The 19,493-nt window shown below is 34.5% G+C and overlaps 7 protein-coding genes across 7 annotated transcripts; 3 read left to right on the forward strand and 4 right to left on the reverse strand.

Moving 5' to 3' along the window:
- Positions 1-662: 662 nt before the first annotated feature.
- Positions 663-2,231, reverse strand: NDAI0G01860 (uncharacterized protein; the record flags this gene model as incomplete). The annotated part of the gene is made up of 1 exon (XM_003980018.1): positions 663-2,231. The coding sequence occupies one exon, from the start codon at positions 2,229-2,231 to the stop codon at positions 663-665; it is 1,569 nt and encodes a 522-aa protein (XP_003980067.1).
- Positions 2,232-3,901: 1,670 nt separating this feature from the next.
- Positions 3,902-5,008, forward strand: GAL7 (UDP-glucose:hexose-1-phosphate uridylyltransferase; the record flags this gene model as incomplete). The annotated part of the gene is made up of 1 exon (XM_003671157.2): positions 3,902-5,008. One exon carries the CDS (start codon positions 3,902-3,904, stop codon positions 5,006-5,008), a length of 1,107 nt encoding a protein of 368 aa, XP_003671205.2.
- Positions 5,009-5,443: 435 nt separating this feature from the next.
- Positions 5,444-6,307, reverse strand: CFD1 (iron-sulfur cluster assembly protein CFD1; the record flags this gene model as incomplete). Its single annotated transcript, XM_003671158.2, has 1 exon — positions 5,444-6,307. One exon carries the CDS (start codon positions 6,305-6,307, stop codon positions 5,444-5,446), a length of 864 nt encoding a protein of 287 aa, XP_003671206.2.
- A 701-nt stretch (positions 6,308-7,008) lies between these two features.
- Positions 7,009-9,030, reverse strand: NDAI0G01890 (Gti1/Pac2 family protein; the record flags this gene model as incomplete). Its single annotated transcript, XM_003671159.2, has 1 exon — positions 7,009-9,030. One exon carries the CDS (start codon positions 9,028-9,030, stop codon positions 7,009-7,011), a length of 2,022 nt encoding a protein of 673 aa, XP_003671207.2.
- A 2,177-nt stretch (positions 9,031-11,207) lies between these two features.
- Positions 11,208-14,168, forward strand: SAP1 (putative AAA family ATPase SAP1; the record flags this gene model as incomplete). The annotated part of the gene is made up of 1 exon (XM_003671160.2): positions 11,208-14,168. The coding sequence occupies one exon, from the start codon at positions 11,208-11,210 to the stop codon at positions 14,166-14,168; it is 2,961 nt and encodes a 986-aa protein (XP_003671208.2).
- A 182-nt stretch (positions 14,169-14,350) lies between these two features.
- Positions 14,351-14,767, reverse strand: SPO73 (Spo73p; the record flags this gene model as incomplete). Its single annotated transcript, XM_003671161.2, has 1 exon — positions 14,351-14,767. The coding sequence occupies one exon, from the start codon at positions 14,765-14,767 to the stop codon at positions 14,351-14,353; it is 417 nt and encodes a 138-aa protein (XP_003671209.2).
- A 3,509-nt stretch (positions 14,768-18,276) lies between these two features.
- Positions 18,277-19,323, forward strand: ACA1 (Aca1p; the record flags this gene model as incomplete). The annotated part of the gene is made up of 1 exon (XM_003671162.2): positions 18,277-19,323. One exon carries the CDS (start codon positions 18,277-18,279, stop codon positions 19,321-19,323), a length of 1,047 nt encoding a protein of 348 aa, XP_003671210.2.
- Between the last annotated feature and the right edge of the window lie 170 nt (positions 19,324-19,493).

Consider the following 19,493-nt stretch of genomic DNA (forward strand, 5'->3'; position numbering starts at 1 on the left):
AAAAGTAAACAACACTAAACGAAAATATAAAATGAAACGAAGAGGATCTTAAACCTTGTATAAACTACATATAATTCTAAATATTGTTAAAAATATGACTAAACATATCCAATACGCAACTCTTTGACACGGCTACATGTCTCGAACCGCCCTCTTCAGAGTAGCAGTAAATCATTACTGATAATTTAGCAGTTCGAGCCATATATGTATACTATTAAAATGTTTAAAGTAAAATCGAAACTGTATGTAAATAGAAGCATATTATCATATATATTTAATCTTCCTATATAATTATTAGTTACAAAACGTTATATAAGACGAAAAGACAGTCAGTTCAAACTTTAATACATTGACTACTTAATTCTCAATTTCTGCTTCATCTTTCACCTGGCAAACTTCATCAACAAATATCACGTAAGAAGTTTCTTTCTTTGGACAGAAAGTGCTTCCAAGGTTTAGCACTAACGTTACTAAAAAACGATACACCAAGATTTCTTTTATTATACCATCCACCTAAAGCACACTTTTGTTAACAAAACTCATCGTTTATCTAGTAGATCATTTTAAACATAAAAATATACAACTAAACACTTTTATTTAATAATAATATATTTATATTATTTCTTCATAATTTTTTTTTCTATTAAACACCTATCACTATCTTACAACTCATAGAGACAACTACCGAGGGCAGGTTTTGATACTAAAATGACTTCTTCTAATTCTTTATCTGAAATATTTGGACAAACGACTTTATAATACTGATCGATTAATGCTTTTTTCACTTTTTCCACATTCCCATTTGGACCAGATGATACTAAATGAACTGTACAACCACCCCAACCTGCACCAGTCAAACGAGAGCCATAAGACCCATTTTGTAATGCAGTTGAACAAATTGTATCAATTTCAGGACAAGAACATTCATACAACTTATCACAAGATTCTTGTGACTCATTCATTAATTGACCAAATTGTTGAAAAAATTCTTCATCATTCTCAATTGGTGAAGCACTTGTCATCAATTTCAATGCCTTTAATACTCTTTGCGCCTCTGAAAAGACATGTTTAGCTCTTTTATACAGTTTAAGTACTTGAAACCTTACAGGGAATACTAGTAGATAATCTCTTGTATATTCTTCACGTGAACAATCCAAAGCTTCAGCCACGTCATCCACTGTAAATCCCTCTTTCTTTTCACCTAATGATTCTTCTACTAATTCCAACATTTTTGTTAATCGTTCAATTTCTATCATTATAACATCTTTAGATTCATTATCATGTGAGACTGGATATCTAGCGTAATAAGCATCCATAAAATCTCTTAAGTTCCCTCTTTCCATAGTGGAATCAGGTATATGAGGTAATGCCACACCATATTTGTTTGCCAAAACGTTTGCTGCTGTGGTAACTTCAATGACTCTTAAATTATAATTAGTTGGTGCGGTATCGAATTTATTTGCCACTATCAAAGTATTAGCGATAAGGAATTGTATTTCATGATTTTGTAATTTAGGGAACTTGAATGGAGTTGCTTTTAAATTTGGTTTAAATTCAACAAACAATGCATGATCTTCTTGACCATAAACTGAAGTTGCTTGATCCATTCCACCATTACTTACACCGAGATAATGTTCTGCAATACATGTGATTCTTGTTAAATCCTTTTTAGATACTGCGTACGTTGTGCCTAGGTTAGCTCTTATGACAGCTAATGCAACGGCACAAATGAAAGCTGATGATGAAGATAATCCGCTACCTACGGGGATATCACTCTGACAAAATACTTGTAAACCTATTAAGGGATTATTTAGATACAGTTGAGGATGTAAACCTTTTAAGAATTGCTGTGCAACATGGAGACCACATTTGAAGTAGTTTGACCAGTCTGAAATCGATGGATCTATTGTCACGTATGATCCATCTAATGGTAGATCGAATTTCCTTTGAGCGAATCTACTATCTGAATTTGTTAAAGTTATTGATGGATTTTCTTTTCGTTCTAAGATTTTCACTGCACATAACATATCATTTTCAATGGCTAGTGGTAATACTGAGAAATCTGTGTAATCGATATGCTCACCAATTAGGTTGACTCTACCTGGTGATCTTGAAACAAAATCTGGTTCAATTCCGTATGTTTGTTTGAAATTTTCAATTACTTGTGGACATTTTTTGAGTGCCAAATCTGGTAAATCTCGATCATTTGTATGGAAAACAGGGATGGACATTTGCGACTTATCCTTTTGTATACTTGGTATTTTAATGGATATTGTTTAGTAGGTATCAAATGAAGCTATTTAACAAGGGTAGGTATTAGCTCTTCAATCGTTGATTTTTTGAAAAGTTTTCGTTAGCTAGTTAGATAGTTAGTTATGATATTATTGAATAGACAAAGGTTTTGATCAAAACTTCTCTATGGGAACCCTTGGATGGTCTAAGATAAGTATGGGGACTGGGGAATTCCAATTTACATAAGCTAACTACGTAAAATAATTGATACCTTTAAGCTGTCAAAGGAACGATGTTATTTGGAAACTTCAAATATTTCACGCATGTCCCTTTACGTACGTAGCTTATTGTGTGTTTTTTTAAAGGAAAGAGAAACTCTCGTACCAATGGTGGCTACGGGGTGGGAACCCCAGATTGGGGACAGACAAAGGACCGCAGGGACAAGGTGTGGGAAGGTCCAGTTTCGGCGAACAAATGAAGGCCCATTTTTCTTTTTCCATGTCATTTTACCTAAGCGCGCACGTGAGCGGTTTTAAGCTTTAGCCCTCCCGAAGTGCCCTCTATCGTGAGTTCCTTAGTTCCCGTTCCCCACGTTCCTTCTCCACTACCTATAAGTACCCAGCTCGGCGGCTATTAATATCCCATTCTAGCAATAATACTAGGGCAAATGTTATAGTATATCATAATAATGTGAGAGTTCGGCACAACTAAAGCGCCTTCCTATAAAACACCTTTCCAATCAGCCCTAGAAAAACCCTCTCACTCTTAATATTCTAGATGACCGCCATTTTAGTTTGGAAGATATTCTTATGTAGTTCAAGAATAACATCGCGTTACATAATTTATTTTGTTGCCTGTTCATCTCCACTAACTTTTGCTGTCATTATATCATTGAGCTTGTGAGTTTATATTTCTCCAGGGCATACTAGGATGACAGCAAACTTTAGTGCTTTTACTAAATCAACTATTCTGTTCTCTCCAATGCAAAAAGATGGTTAGGCCAAAACCATATTATAAGTACCACTATAACTTTTCCTAAATGTCTCATTATGTTAAACTTGAAAACGGAAGGACGGCTAATAAAAAAGTAACAAGATACGCCCGGTATATAAAAAATGAAATACCCATCAGTTAGGACCCTATAATCTTTAATACATTTATCTCTTTCATGATCCGCATACGTATCGTACATACTTAGTCAGTTCTTCATCCCATGAAATTCGTTTTTCCGATTATATTTAGGTAAAAAGTGGGACATCTCATTCCGGAGGTAATTATAACAGGGCCCCCTTCCTAACTATTACTATATTCATCCCTAATTAGTAGTTAGTACCTCGAGAAACAAATTTGGCCCCCTCCCCCCGAATATATTTCGGGCTTCGGTAGAATGTTTCCCGACCGCAGCGAGAATTTCCCGAAATATAAAGTCCTCGGGTGACTATCCACCGAACATATGTTATAGAATTTTCTAATATGAAAGGAAACAAGGTTCTTTGCTGCACTAGCTATAACAAGGATTTCAACCTGGAGAATATTATATATAAAGGACATATATATTGCTTCCATCATGATTTCACAAATTCTTGTTTATTAGTTGATCGTTTGTCTTTTAGAAAAGAAATAATATAACCTTACCGAACAATAATACAAATAGTTTCAATTATCCATAATGACCCATCAAGAATTTGATTTCACCGATCACTCCCACAGACGTTACAATCCATTAACTGACTCCTGGATCTTAGTTTCCCCACACAGAGCTAAGAGACCATGGTTAGGTCAACAAGAAACCCCATCTAGACCAAATGCCCCAGAATACGATGACAAATGTTTCCTATGTCCAGGTAACCACAGAGCAACTGGTGGGTCCAATCCAAAATATGAATCTACATACATTTTCCAAAATGATTATGCTGCTGTTAAGACTGAACAACCAACTTTACCAGAAAACTACAACGGTAAGGATGTCTTAAAGAACAGATTGTTCAAAGTGGAATCCGTCAGAGGTAATTGTTTCGTTATTTGTTTCAGTCCAAAACATAACGTTACCATCCCACAAATGGAACATGGTGAGTTAATCAATGTTGTTGGTGCTTGGCAAAAACTTTACAATGACTTGGCAAAGGAAGCAAGAGAAAATGAAAAACCATTCAAATATGTGCAAATTTTCGAAAATAAAGGTACCGCTATGGGTTGTTCCAATTTACATCCTCATGGTCAAGCTTGGTGTTTGGAAGCTATTCCAAGTGAAGTTTCACAAGAATTGAAATCATTCAAGAAATATAAACATGAAAATCATGCTGATTTATTAGGTGATTTCGTTAAATTAGAATTACAAGAAAGATCAAGGATCGTCATTGAAAATGACACTTTCATGTGTGTTGTTCCATACTGGGCTGTCTGGCCATTTGAAACTATGATTGTTTCAAAGACTAAGATTGCTTCTGTTGCTCAATTTACTGAATCTCAAAAGAGCGATTTAGCATCAATCATGAAAACTTTGACTATCAAATATGATAACATGTTTGAATGTAGTTTCCCATACTCTATGGGTCTTCATCAAGCTCCATTGAATGCAACTGGTGAAGAATTGGAAAACAGTTGGTTCCATATGCATTTCTACCCACCATTATTGAGATCTGCTACAGTTAGAAAATTCTTAGTCGGGTTTGAATTATTAGGTGAACCTCAAAGAGATTTAACTGCTGAACAAGCTGCTCAAAGATTAAGAAATTTGGATGGTGAAGTTCATTATTTGGAAAAACTAGACTCATAATCTTTGTCAAATTGGTTTTTCATATAGACTTAAGAAATAATGCAACTCTATTCTACTCGCGCTATTATAATACATTAATGACAGTAATTTTTTTTATCCAACTTTATACATATAACTTACAGTCTATCTAGTTATCTATCCTATAATGATTTAATAAAGAAATAAAATATTAGCGTAATGATTTTTTCACGTAGTAATTATCCTTCTGTAGGTGGAAAAAGAATTGTGTCAACTTCCTAATAGTTTTCCGTCAATATTCAATATTGAATCGCATTGAAAACAAGAATCTCTCGATTTACTATTTTCATATACAATCATTGCAAATAATATACCTTGGTTCGTTTATGTCTGCAAAAATGTTCTTCTCAGAACACTTAATACACTAAATAAAGACACTTCAATGGGGAGTTGCTGTTTTCAATTTACAATATTCTATTAACATCTTGGTGGTCTATTTTGTGCTAATACTTTATCCATGATATTTTTAAAAATGGGGCATAAAGTAGATTCACCATATGATTCAACCAAATTTTTCTCACTTACGTTTTGATTTTCAATCATTTCAACAAATTTAGGATCAATTGGAATATTCCCCAGATAAGGTACATCAAATTCAGTAGCTAATTTGGCACCACCACCACTAGAAAAGATATTTGTACATTCTTCACAATGAGGACAAATGAAACCAGACATATTTTCCACTACACCAAGAATATGCAGAGCAACTTTCTTACAAAAATTCAATTCCTTTCTAACATCTGCAGTAGCGACACCTTGAGGAGTAGTTACCACAATAGCACCGTCCGGTTCAGAGAACCTTAATTGTTCTGCAATAGAAATATGTTCATCTGAAGTTCCTGGTGGAGTATCAATCAATAGATAATCTAATTGTCCCCATGCAACATCTTTAATAAATTGTTTAATCATTGCAGTCTTTTTTGGACCTCTCCATACAACACTATTACCTCTATCCCCTAACAAGAACCCTAAGGATATCACTTTCAACTCACCGATACCGTTAGTCTCTACTGGAACAGGTAACCAACCATCTACATCTTGATATATCGATCTATTTTCTAATCCAAACATTCGTGGTAATGAAGGTCCTGTTAAATCAATATCTAGTACACCAACTTTATAACCCATATTACATAACGTTAAAGCAGCTTGGGTAGTTACGGAACTTTTCCCAACACCACCTTTACCTGATAAGATTAGTATGATATGTTTGATTTGAGATAATGATGGAGCTGGTCCTTCAATTTCTTCTTGTTCTTCACCGAATGCTGAATCTGACATGCTGTACGCGTGGTTCCTTTTAAAGTTTGCTATGTTTTAGAGACATTAATGAGGAATGTAAAACTTCATATATATGTGTACATCAGACACCTTTATGTGTTTTTTTTCACTCTGGCGATGTCTTTACGAATTCCATTAGTCATCTCGATATTCTCTAAGATGTTGTATTTTGTTGTTCTCGGAGCTTCCGCATTGTATCACAGAGCCTCTTAAAATAAATTGCTACACGTGACTTGATCTTCTTGCGTTTCCTGTCAAAATTCATTTTATAATGATCCTAATTAGAATGTCACAGTTAAGTAGTGGAACGTTTTATTCTTGATACATGGTCTCAACTCATAGCTTGTTTACACATGTAGGCAGTATTTACAATGTGGCACTTCAGAAAGAGGAAGAAAATAAAATAAATTAATACAGAGAAATATCTTTTATTCGAAAAAAAAATAGTCTAAGGAAAAAATTACGAGAAAATCTCAAGAATGTGGATTAATTTGGAATCATCCCATTTACATATGTAAATTAATTCTGTAGTACTTTAATACATATATTTATCATTATTATCATTAATTGGTTGGTTGACTTGTTCCTCCCATAAAAAATTTATTGATACAATTATTACTGAATCGTTTTCATTATAAAATGCAAATTATTATTCTTGTCAGACTCAACTTTTAATTCTGTGGCTATTATTATTATTATTGTTATCGCTGTTGTGGAGGTAGTGGCTGAAGTTCAGACGACTGCGATTGCTGTTGCTGATTAAGATTCGGAAGAGAAGGAGGAGGAGCAGCAGATGCGTTTGCTCCAAGGGGATAGTTATAATTTTTATAGCCTGAATGATAATAATTATTATTGTTATTGTTCTGTTGTCCACTTTGTGCTGAAGATGATGAAGGTGAAGATGTTGAAGGTATTACATTATTATTGTTATAATTTTGTTTTGTAATCCCATAAGAACTTGATGAATCCATATCATTACTTCCGTGGTTTGAATTTTTACGTTGAATTTCAGAATTACTGTTATATTGTTGGTAATTATTATCTTTATCTACTGGAACGGTTCTATTTGTGTTATTGTCCTTAGTAGTATTGTTATTGCTATAAAAAGTATAATCGCTTGTTATAGCCCCGTTCTTATTATACATTGAACGTAAAGAAGACGGCGTCGGATTTGATACAGAAGATCTTGTGGTTGGTTGTTGTTGACTATATTGAGTAGAAGGATGAGGATGAGGTGAAATAGCTGGAGCTGGGTTATAATATGAAACGTTCATTGGGTACGATGCATACGAATTATTAGTTAAAGATGGAGGCATTGGTATTGAATTGTTCGAAGGATGTGATGATGTTGTTCCTGCGCTTGTATTGTTGTTATTATTTGGCGATGGTTGTGGATCTGCATTCATCAAGTAATATGTAGGCGGAAGTGTATTACGCGAACTTTGTTCACTGGTAGTATTTTGATTCATTTGATTAGCAGCATTATTGTTGATAATATTAGATGAAGGAGGAGGGAATGAATTGTTATAATATGGAGGATGATTGGTACTAAATAGTTGACCATTATTATAACCGTATGGGAGTGGTGCTTGTAAAGTTGCAAAGGATGTGGGATAGTCCGGATACCCATAAGCTGAATTATTTGGTAGAAAAGAAGTATTATAAAGATGATATCTTCCCGTATTATTATTGACATTACTAACATTAGTATTCGAATTATTAGTAAAGGGATATTGAGGTTGAAACATGTATGCGCTAAGATAAGCAGTATTAGGTTGTGATGTTGTATTATTTAAATTCTTGTCATTGACGTAGCTCATTGGTTTCATTGCCATCATCATTGCATCTGTACTATTGGGGTAATACTCCGGTCCATTTTGGCTTAATATTATTGGTGCCGTATTAAATTTTGAAATTCCATTAGTGGTTGTGGGAAGATTTCCTTGAAAATTCTGTATGCTTGATTGTTTATTAAACGCCATGCTACCATTGTCATTATTATTATTATTATTATTATTATTATTGTTATTGTTATTGTTATTGTTATTGTTATTGTTGTTGTATCCACCCTTAACGTTTCCCAATGATATACCATCAATTGCTCTTATTAATTCTGCTGATGGTTCCACATTGGCTAGTATTGGAGATAATTTTATATCTGGGAATTTGGCATCTTTAACATCTTGTAAAGTATAATAAGATATCAAATGAACATTTTCTACTGAATCAAAGAGTAATCTTTTCAATTTTACAGATATTGTCTTTTTAAGCAGTCCCGTTGTTTTGAATTCATCTTTCAATTGTTCAGTAGAATCCTTTGAAGAACTTTTGGATAATTTTCTTTCCCTATAGATTTCCTTACCTTTCTCTTTGTCAGTGTCGTTATCTTTCTCGTTGCCTTTTTCCTTGTCTTTATCGCTTTCATTAACTTTATCTTTGTCTTTTTCTTTGTCCTTGTCTTTATTCAGTTCTCTATATATCAAGAATTTACCAGCAATTCTTGAAGGAGACCAAGGAACTCCATCAGTCCATCTTTTGATACCTGAAATTTCCTCGATGAAAACGAAAATATTACCAGATGTAATCAATTGTGGTCTTTCAATTTCGTAAGGTCTTCGAGGGATATATTTCAATTTACCATCCAATGTAGCTTGAATAATTTTCATTGCATCTTTTTCATCTGATATGTAGCCTCTGAATGTCGGTTCGATATTCATGGTCATAGGCGTTCCGTTGTTTGATTGTCTCTTTAAATGATAGAGATTGCAGTTGGTAGTTTAAATTTGCCAATATACTTTTTAGTCGTATTATAATTATTCAATGATGGATTATGATAAGACAGTACGGTAGGATATGTTTGATTGGGTAGCTCGAGGGAAGTGAAATAGAAGTACTTTATAATTCTGCTTACTTGTTGCAAATAAGATGCAAGATCTCGAGGTAACAATAAAAAAACGGAAAAATAACAAATAGGGAAAAAAAGGGTACCTTTGTTTTTATTTTTTCCTTTCTGTGAGCAACAATTGCTTGATTGTTCAGTATTAATTGCCTTTCGTTGTTGTTGTTGTTGCTGTTGTTGTTGCTATAGAAGTGTGAAAATATGTTGTGCTTTACGGTAGAAACTGTAAATTGGTTGAGGGAGAGTGTCTGAAGAATGGAAGAGATTTAAGATACTCGAAACAAGAATTAACGTTACGACGGTTACGGTAACATTTGATTATATTCGATTGTAGTCTATTCTATATAAACGGTAAGTTTAAATTTAAGGTAACAAAGATTTAGGGAATCTCTCCCCAATGGCTTCCCAACTTGACTACGAACTTATGTAGGTATGTAGGTATGTTTGTTAGTATTATTTATGTGAGCAAGCCTTTGGGGAGGAGTACTTAATTCTTCTTCTTCTTCTTCTTCTATTATTTATTTCCTTCCTTCTTTCTTTGCTTTTCTTCCCTTTTGTCTTCTTCTTCTTCGTTGGATAAATAGAAATGGCAAGTTGCCTTCCCTGTTAAGAAGAAAAACTCAAATCTCCCTTTGGGGAATGAATCCCCGCGTGAGGAAACCCACCGGGATGCCACAGTACTAAGACAGTGGTGGGATCTGTCCTGCCTGTGCAATTTTATTCCACACAAGGCCACAAGGCCATGAACTGTCGAGAACAGTACGTACTTATCCCTCGACGGATTTGGTCCGGATGAACAAACCAGTGTGAGAAACCCGGGAGTATATTCTAAGAGAGAGGAGCCCGCGTACTGGAGATAAGGACAACGTAGCAAGTTTATATTGCAGAGGAGTCTGTGGCAACGAAAGAACGAAAAACACTTTTGTTTTTTCTCTTTGGGAGGATATTCTCGGCTGCAAAGTTTGCTGCATCTGCATCTGCATCCGTTGCTCCCTCCCTCTTTCCCTCGTTGCTTCCCCTTCTTTTATTTTATTTTGTTTTATTTTACTAAATTTCATTTTGAATCATGACTATTGTCTGTCATTCTAGTGGAATCTCAGCAAGAACACTCGAACTACTACAATACACTACAGTACCGTACGGAGAACATGTTTCCGTATTAGGAAACAATATTTACCTCCACGTGCAGCGGAGGAATTGAATACCCAGATGGAGGGATAGAATGTTCTCGTGATTATCTTTCATAACCCATGGTGACAATTTCAATGAATGGGTTGGATTCGACATCATACTGATAACTTATTGCACTTCTACTTACTATTTTTTTTTTTAAATACGTTATATTTATTTTTAATTGCAAGGTGCCTTTGAAAGTCTTTGGTCAGATGCGGGGAGGTCAAAATTACTTTCAAGATACTAACTTGAATAATTCAAAATGCAGAGTTTAAATAGTTTCTGAACTTTCCCTAACAATATATTAAGATCCCTTTTTAAAAAGAGGAGCTTGTTCCCAACCCTACAGTGGGCTTTAACGCAGACCTGGTTTTTCCCCATATATATTCTCTTTTTCTCTTTTTTCCCCTTCCCCCCTTTTCCCCTTCACGCCTATTGAAAAAATCTAAAAAAAACAACAAGAAAACACTAACTTTGGTCTTAGACAGTCCAGAGTGGGCTACTACAGAAAAAAACCCTACTCTCGGCGGCGGGGGGTGGGGCGACCATAAAGCTTTAGCCCTACTTTTTTTCTTGATTGGGTGAAAAAAACATAGAAGTTTCCTTTCTTCGCTGCTTTTCCTCATCGAAAAAGGGTTTTCTTCATATTCTTAAAATTTTAACATTTTTAATGGCAGATCAAAATATATATGTATGTTATACTAAATAGATTCCCCCCACATTACGAGTGGAAAGGACAATATATCAACCGCCATTTTACTCTCACCAGGGTTCATATATTTCAATACATACATGCTATATATTAAATTATAGCATATAAGAAATACTATGGAAACGTCAGGTAATAATCATCATATACTGACAAGATGGACCAGAATAAGGAAAAGACCCCAACAACCATTGACAGATTTAACAGAATTATATTCAAGAGTTGCAAATGAATCCATTTATTATTTGAAATTAGAAGATCGAAATTGTCTCAAGAAATCCTTGCAAGGTTGGAAGGCACTCTCAACAGAGACTCTTTTCAAACTGACTTTAATTGAAAATTCACATCCAAATTTTACTTCATATACTAGAGATGAATCAAGTTTACAAATAGGTATAAAAGAATTGTATCAGAAAAGTTTGAATCATATAGAAAGATTACAAAAGTTAATAAAAAAAGAGGAGGAGGATATCAAAGGGAATCGCGATAGTATCGATGCCAATAAGAAACATTTAACTACTTCATCATTTACTAGAAGTCGAAGGAAACATTTCCCCTCACAAGCATCGTCAACAACACCTTCGGGAATCTACTACTCGAAGAAAATGGTCACAACGTTAAGAAACAATAGCAATGACAATCATAGAGAACATCATTTGAATACGAATATCTTAAAACAGAACAATTCATCTCCTTCTATAACCCATGTTCATTATCCAAACATTTCGTCGCAGCCAGCATCAAGACCAATATACCACTCTGCATCATCCACCTCTTCTAACAGTTTTAACTTGAAATCAAAAGTAAATTTTACGTCATCAAAGCCGTTGAATTTTTATGACGATAATGGTACTACTAATACTAATAAGTTCAGAAAAAATAAAGATATTCCTAAAGAGCAAATGGAACAAGAAGGTGCCAAAACTGATATAATATTCAAAGATTTCGATGATGTAGTAGATACTACTGTCTGTACTGATAATGATAATAATAATAATAACAACAATAATAATAACGACGACCAAGATACAACGATATCAACAAACAAAAGCGTACCGGAATTCGATCTGGAAGATTATTTCGATTCCTATTTAGATTCAGATGAAGATAAACCAGATGATGAGGACACTTCTGACATGATTCGTAGCAAAACATTATCAAGTTTATCGAAATGTAGTTCTAATACTTCATCAAACTCGTCATATCCGTCTGTGATCCCTCCATTACCACCTTCTCTTCCGCCGTTACCACCACCATCTTCAATTGAGTCATCATTGAAAAAGCCCATCTCTACCACGCAAATAACGAAAAACTTAAAAGCATTTAATTCATCTCCTGAAATTCAATTTCGTTCCTCGACTAAAGATAATCTTTCGCATCGTAAGGCAGTTCCATCGTCATCAAATTCACCTTCACCGACTCATTCATTGTTATTAGCAAGAAACAGTGATCTTACTTCTAATAAACAGGAATCAAAACTACTACATCCATCGTCGTCATATTCATCAGCATCAAAGAAAACAATTTCTTCAGTAAGTCAACAACAACTTCGACCAATAACACAAGCAGCTACAAAAGCCACAAAAGCCACAAAAGCCACAAAAAAAAGTTCTTCTACATATAATAAAAAACCATCATCATCATCAAGCCATAATAACTTGCAATCAAATATTCCAAATAAAGTATCAAATATTCATCATAAGAAAGTCATTTCTAATTCTCTCACAAATAAACGTAAAATAAAATCACAAGTAAGTTCCGCAAAATACACTACACAACAACAACAACAACAACAACAACAACAACAATCTAAAACAAAAGCATTGAAATTACAAGAAAATATCAATGGGAAAACAAAAATGAAACTTAAAACGAATGTACCATCAACACTGACGAACCGTCCAAAAACAAAATCGACAACAAATATAAAAAAGATGCCCCAGGAAAAGAAATTCACCTCAGCAGCAACTCCTTCATCATCATTATCATCATCATCATTATCACCTCCTCCTCATCCTCCACCTATTGAACTAACACCGACACCACAAACAACAATAGAACCTCCGCCAGAAGAAACAAAAATATTAGAGGAAAAGTTCATAAACTCACTAACAGGTGTTGATAAACAAGCAGCCAAACAAATTCTTTCAGAAATTGTTGTCCATGGAGATCAAGTCCATTGGGATGATATAGCTGGACTTGAATCAGCTAAGAATTCATTAAAGGAAGCAGTAGTATATCCATTCTTACGACCAGATTTATTCCGTGGATTAAGAGAACCTATCCGTGGTATGCTTTTATTTGGTCCACCGGGGACAGGGAAAACTATGTTAGCTAGAGCCGTCGCATGTGAATCTCATTCCACTTTCTTCTCAATTAGTGCATCTAGTTTGACTTCTAAATATTTAGGTGAAAGCGAAAAATTAGTTAGAGCTTTATTTGTCATTGCGAAAAAATTATCACCTTCAATTGTTTTCGTTGATGAAATTGATTCTATTATGGGATCTAGAAATAATGAAAATGAAAATGAATCGAGTAGAAGGATAAAAAATGAATTCTTAGTTCAGTGGTCTTCATTATCTTCTGCTGCAATTTCAAAAGACACCGGAAAGAACGATATTATAACATCATCCCCGGGCAGGGAAGAACATAAAGAAGAAGATAATAGAGTACTGGTATTAGCTGCAACTAATTTACCATGGTGTATTGATGAAGCAGCAAGAAGAAGATTCGTAAGAAGACAATATATTCCTTTACCAGAAGAAGCAACAAGAATTGTTCAGTTCAAAAGATTATTGGCTCACCAAAAAAATACATTAACTGAAGATGATTTTAATGAACTAATTAAATTGACCGAGGGATTTTCTGGTAGTGATATCACTGCATTAGCCAAAGATGCTGCAATGGGACCTTTGAGAGAATTAGGTGATAAATTATTAGATACCGCAAGAGATAACATTCGATCAATTGATTTAAATGACTTTAAAAATAGTTTAGCATATATCAAACCATCCGTTTCAAAAGAAAGTCTGATTGAATACGAAGAATGGGCAGCCAAATTTGGCTCATCGGGCGCATAATATATTATAATAATGACTAATATATAACAGTTACTTTTTATTTTTTATACAGGTAGTGAATAATAGCCAAATAAAAAGCCAACATTCAAATTAAAATAGAAAAATGCGTTTTTATTCTTTTATATTTTTATAGAATTTTATCTCACAGGTTATTATAATATATAGATAAGGAATTACAATCCCTATTTTTTCTTTGAAGGCAATTTAACCCAAACTCTTCTTCTTACTATTCCATTTTTAGACTTCCATCTTGAATTATTAAACGACCAACTATAACACCAACCTTGATCATCCATATCATACCTATCTTTAAAATCCATCATGACGAACCATTTTTCATCATTTTTAATTGCATTTTCTTCATCAAACTGTGATTCTAAGGGATAAAAATACTGAAAGGATTGAATAATATCATCAGATACACATTGTAATAAACCAGTAGAATGAATGAAAATTTGGAATTGTGGTGGATCAATCCTTGGAATCAATAATCTTGGTGAATAAAATGGATACCCTAAAAAGGTTAACCCTCTTTCATTTTCTATTATGATATCTTTCGGGAATGCTTCCAAATCCTTTATGAATGTGTTCTTACTCATTCATCTGGTTTTCTTTTTTACATTTACTCTAGCTTCTAGAACCTTTGTTATCAGTCCTTTTTCCTGTCTTCGAAATATAAGATTCCTTTTTGTACTTAGTTACCCTCAAAGTAACATTGTGCGATATGATTTGTTACCATCTTGGCACGAATTCCATCGGGCCCAGGTAGTTTTTAAAATTAAGCACCTCTCAAGATAGGTTCATAACTGTATTACAGGAATTTTGTTAGCAATGTGGTTTTTATGACAGCAAACAATATTATTGGTCTATATTGTTGCAATTTTTATCATAATCTTATTAGGTAGAGGTCTATAAACTTAGAGATAATGTTAAAGTTTTGTTAAATATATTACGTTTTATAAATATTTAGTGCATTTTTCGGACAATTTTTCGAGAGAAAAAAATCCTAAAGTTAATTTTGGATGAAAGTTAGAGTTCCCAAAGACATCGGTAAGGAACAAGCAGTGGTGCTCTTCTGAATCTCTTCCTTACTAAAATATTAGTAAAAAAATACAGTTTTTTAAGGTTTTTTGAGGAAGCCCGAATCCGGACTTGATAGAAGCAGAGATAAATATTCGTACATAGTAATCAGATTTAAGAAACTCTCATTAAGGAATGCGTACCTTCGTTCATTCGTACGTACTTATATATCTCTCTAGACGGTTCGGAAATGACATCTATTCTGACTCTTTCCTTACTCTTTTCCCTTGGAATTTCCAGTTTTTAGTTGAAGGATTTGATATTCTGCTTCCGGACTTCCTCCTTGTCATTGTTCATATAACCTTAAGAGACTATCCAATAGAACGCCTAGTAAGTACGAATAATTTTTACATACGTGCGTATAGAACAATAATACAATTATTTTTGAAGAAGAAAAATCTACACAATATTTCCTAATTTGTTAAGCTTAAAAAAAACCCACGTCAAATCTTCATAAAAATTCGTACCAGGCTATGATTGATTACACAGTTAATAGAGCTGCTCACAGAAAAACCTTACGTACGTGCGTGCGTCAAAATTGCTCCGGATTTCCCCATCGTTCGCGGACCTCCTTCAACGAAAGACACTAACAAGAAATTTTTTTAGTGAACATTTTACCTAGAGGAAAGTCCTCTTCATGATGGTGAAAGAGACCACGTACGAATATTAATTAGCTTAGCATTGCTTTTTATTTCTTACCCCCGTGGGACGGTATTAAACTATTTTTGGAATACGATATTGTTGAACAATGGTATCGTTTAACTACTACAACTGTGAGGTAATGTCTTGAGAAGCATATACATACTAGTTAGTGTTCACTGTTTTCACAGTTCATAATATCAATATCGCCCATAGTTTTCTGAGCCCTGGGAAGTGGCCCGTTGGGCCCTGACAAAACTGTTTTACAGGCAAGTACGTACGAAGGTATGTATAGTTTGGGTGTTGTATTTTAAGATACCTAAAATATAGATTATTGAACTCGAATAGACTAATTGCATTAAGAATTTTATATTGCACCCTACTCATGACCTGCATAACACATTCAGCAGTTTGATCCTGTTTTTGGCCTTTTTATGACAGCACCTTGTCAGAATTTTTGGTAGCTTGATACACTAAGCGGTCGCAAGCCAAAGCCTAACGTTACATATGTACAATGCATTACACAACCGACTTTTTGTGAAAGTAATCTAGAAAGAACAAGAAAACTGTGGAAGTTAATTATTCCTGAAATTGAAAGAATAGAACAGACGTTTTAAATTAAACTTCTAAACGCTTTTGCTAGGTCCCGGTTACTAAAACCTTAGCGTAGCATCCTTACTTATCTATAGAAAAGTGTTCATCGTAATATTCGGCGTAGTGCAAGGTTTTTCTGGTCTTCGATTCGGAGAACATTGACATCTTCTAAGATACAACTGTGTAACACGTACGTACATTTGAAAGCAGTACGATTTGTCTTTCTTGGATTGGAGTCAGGCCTGGGACGGATTAGGATTAATGGATTAATGGATTGAAAAAGCAAGGATTGGGCGTGAAAATTTTGAAAAAAAGGTAGGGTAGAAATCAAATTTTATGAATTGAGAACAGGGTTGGTCTATTCTGGCCTTGGATTGGGGCATGGATTGAAAAAAATTGAAAAATAGTAGTCGTATAATATGATTTTTATAGTATTTTCCTATAGATTATACAGTAAAAAGACTTTGGGTTAGGATAGGATTAGGACTGGATTGAAGATTTTCACTAGGGATTAAAAAAAGGTAGGGTAGGCCCAACCTTAGGATAGACCAAAAATCCTATCCGTCCCAGGCCTGATTGGAATGAGATTTATTCCGAATTCTCAGGCGTTGTCCGAGACCAATTAAGGGTCTGTGACATGTCACCTACTTATGTACGTTTGGTAATAAGTATAGCTTGTTCGTGGATTTCGCAGTTACTGTTTTAGGAATTTTTCCTTTGTTCGAATGTCACGGTACCAAGACACACCCGTAGCCTGTGAAACAATAAAGTTTTTAACTTCTAAATCCTTTTTCATTATCGAATTCGTAGAAGATCTACGTACTTACCTAGATGGGATATGAGTTGGTCCATTTTTTTTGGTCCATTTTGAGAACGGGGTAACCCGGAGGATAGGAGAGAACACCTGAGAATTAGGCACTTGCAGGTTTTGAGAAAATGTAAAACTGGACCAAAAAGTGGACCAGGTCCTGTCTCATCTGGGAGTACTAAAATTCCTTCATTGTGGCTTCCCGAAAACAGCGAAATATTCTTTCCAGCCTCTTTCCCTCCTCAGAAGTGACCAAAATAGGCAATTCTACGGTAGATTTTCCTTCAATTGAAAACCTTATTCTTGAGGAGTACGTACCTACCCAGGTGGGACAGAAAAGTGGCCACTTTCAGCTCTTTCAAAATCTGAACGTGGGTTGTTCTCCGGTGTTCTTTGTATCCTCTGTGTTACCCAGTTTTTCAAAGTGGCCACACTTCTATCCCACCTGGGTAGGTACGTCCAACTATAAAGGTACCTTCAAGTACATAACAACGGTTTTCCGAAAACCAAAATGGATAATGAATGGAAAATGGTAAACTATATCTACCTGCGTAACTATCTGAGCTGTGAAATAAATAGCGTCTGTGGACTACTGTGAGATTTCACACTTTTACCAGTTGAGTTTTAAAGTCGGTATACATGAACACACGTACCTACTTTTGTTATGCATGGCCCACAATTTACGTGCTCCTCCAACCTTCTGCTCCATCAATCGAGATTTAAACTATTTCTACGGTTTTATTCAGATGGTCTGGCCAGTAAACCATTTCGACATTAATTTCACCAATTTTGACATACGAAATATTCCTATATTTAAAGGAACTAGTTTTATGAAATAGCACTGTATTATGTTTAAATGACAGGTTTCCAATGTAAACATAGGAGATTATTAAATTACATTACATTTTATCGAATAAAACCCTAAGATTCTTTCAATTTACTTTGATATCCTCAAAAAAAAGGAGAAGGAAATATAACTTGTTAAAAATGCCAAATCTTCCAGTTTGTGCCCAGTTTATGCCATCTGCAAACCTTTCTAGTGCTTATCAGCCAGTTAATACACCTGGATCATTTATATTTTTTCTAAGCGATTCATTCGACACAAATAGCGGGACAGGAATCAAAAACCAGTCATTTGATAACAGGCGTCCTATAAATTCAACCCTTGATTCTCCAAGCTATCCTCCTATAAATAATATACCTAACATAATATATGAACCTCTCTTAACTAATCAGAGACAGCAACAATTATCACCACATATAATACCCCAGGGACAGGTCAGAGATGAAAATAGGGAAGGGCCTGAAGCACCTGCCAGCTTTATAGAGTTTTTCGCTGAGAAGCCAAAACTACTAAGTCAATCGACATTTGTTCCTTCAACAATTCAAGTAAATAGTTCTGACAAAATAAGTATTACATCACCTCATAGCTACCTATATAGAAACAGGACCATCATCTCCTTCCAATCCTTTAAAACCAAGGAGAAGATTATCACTTGTACTAATGGTCAGATTACGCATTTAACTGAAGATATAAATACTGTAAATGATGTATATGATAGTCAGCCACCTCCATTTCCAGGTAAAGCTAAAGGGAAGAAAGGCTATAACATCCATGTTATGACAATGAATAACAACAATATGGAACACATGCAGACACCAAAAGAAGCCGAAAGAGAAAGATTACTTGAACGAAATAGATTAGCTGCCTCTAAGTGTAGAAAAAGGAAGAGGTTACAAGAAGAAAAATTTCAAGAAGATTATAGAAAGGCACTTCAAGAAAATAGTTTCTTAAAGAAAAAAATAGAACTCTATGAGAAGTGGATTAAGAACTTGAAAACCGGTGATCAGAATGGTAAAGGTATTTGTAGCTCATTAAACGAAACCAAAACTAAAATGGAGGTAGGTAAAATTGAAGTCGACGGAAACAAAAAACGTAGGAGAGTACCTACAACCGTTGAAGAACTGTCAATGATAGTTGATATCGAAGATCTTGATACATTAGGTGCTATCTTGAGTCTAGAGTCCAATTGATACAAAAAAATTGCATGCTGAGCACCCTTATAGAATTTGTAACTTTTAATCACTCATATACAAATAGTTCACTTTATAGAAATCTTCTTACTGTTTTTCCTTGTTTTCATGTCTTAAACCTCAGCTACACGAGCTCGGCGGCTATTTGTTGATAATTTCAAATAGACTAT

This window comes from Naumovozyma dairenensis, chromosome 7, assembly GCF_000227115.2.
Source record: "Naumovozyma dairenensis CBS 421 chromosome 7, complete genome".
NCBI classification, from domain to species: Eukaryota; Fungi; Ascomycota; class Saccharomycetes; order Saccharomycetales; family Saccharomycetaceae; genus Naumovozyma; species Naumovozyma dairenensis.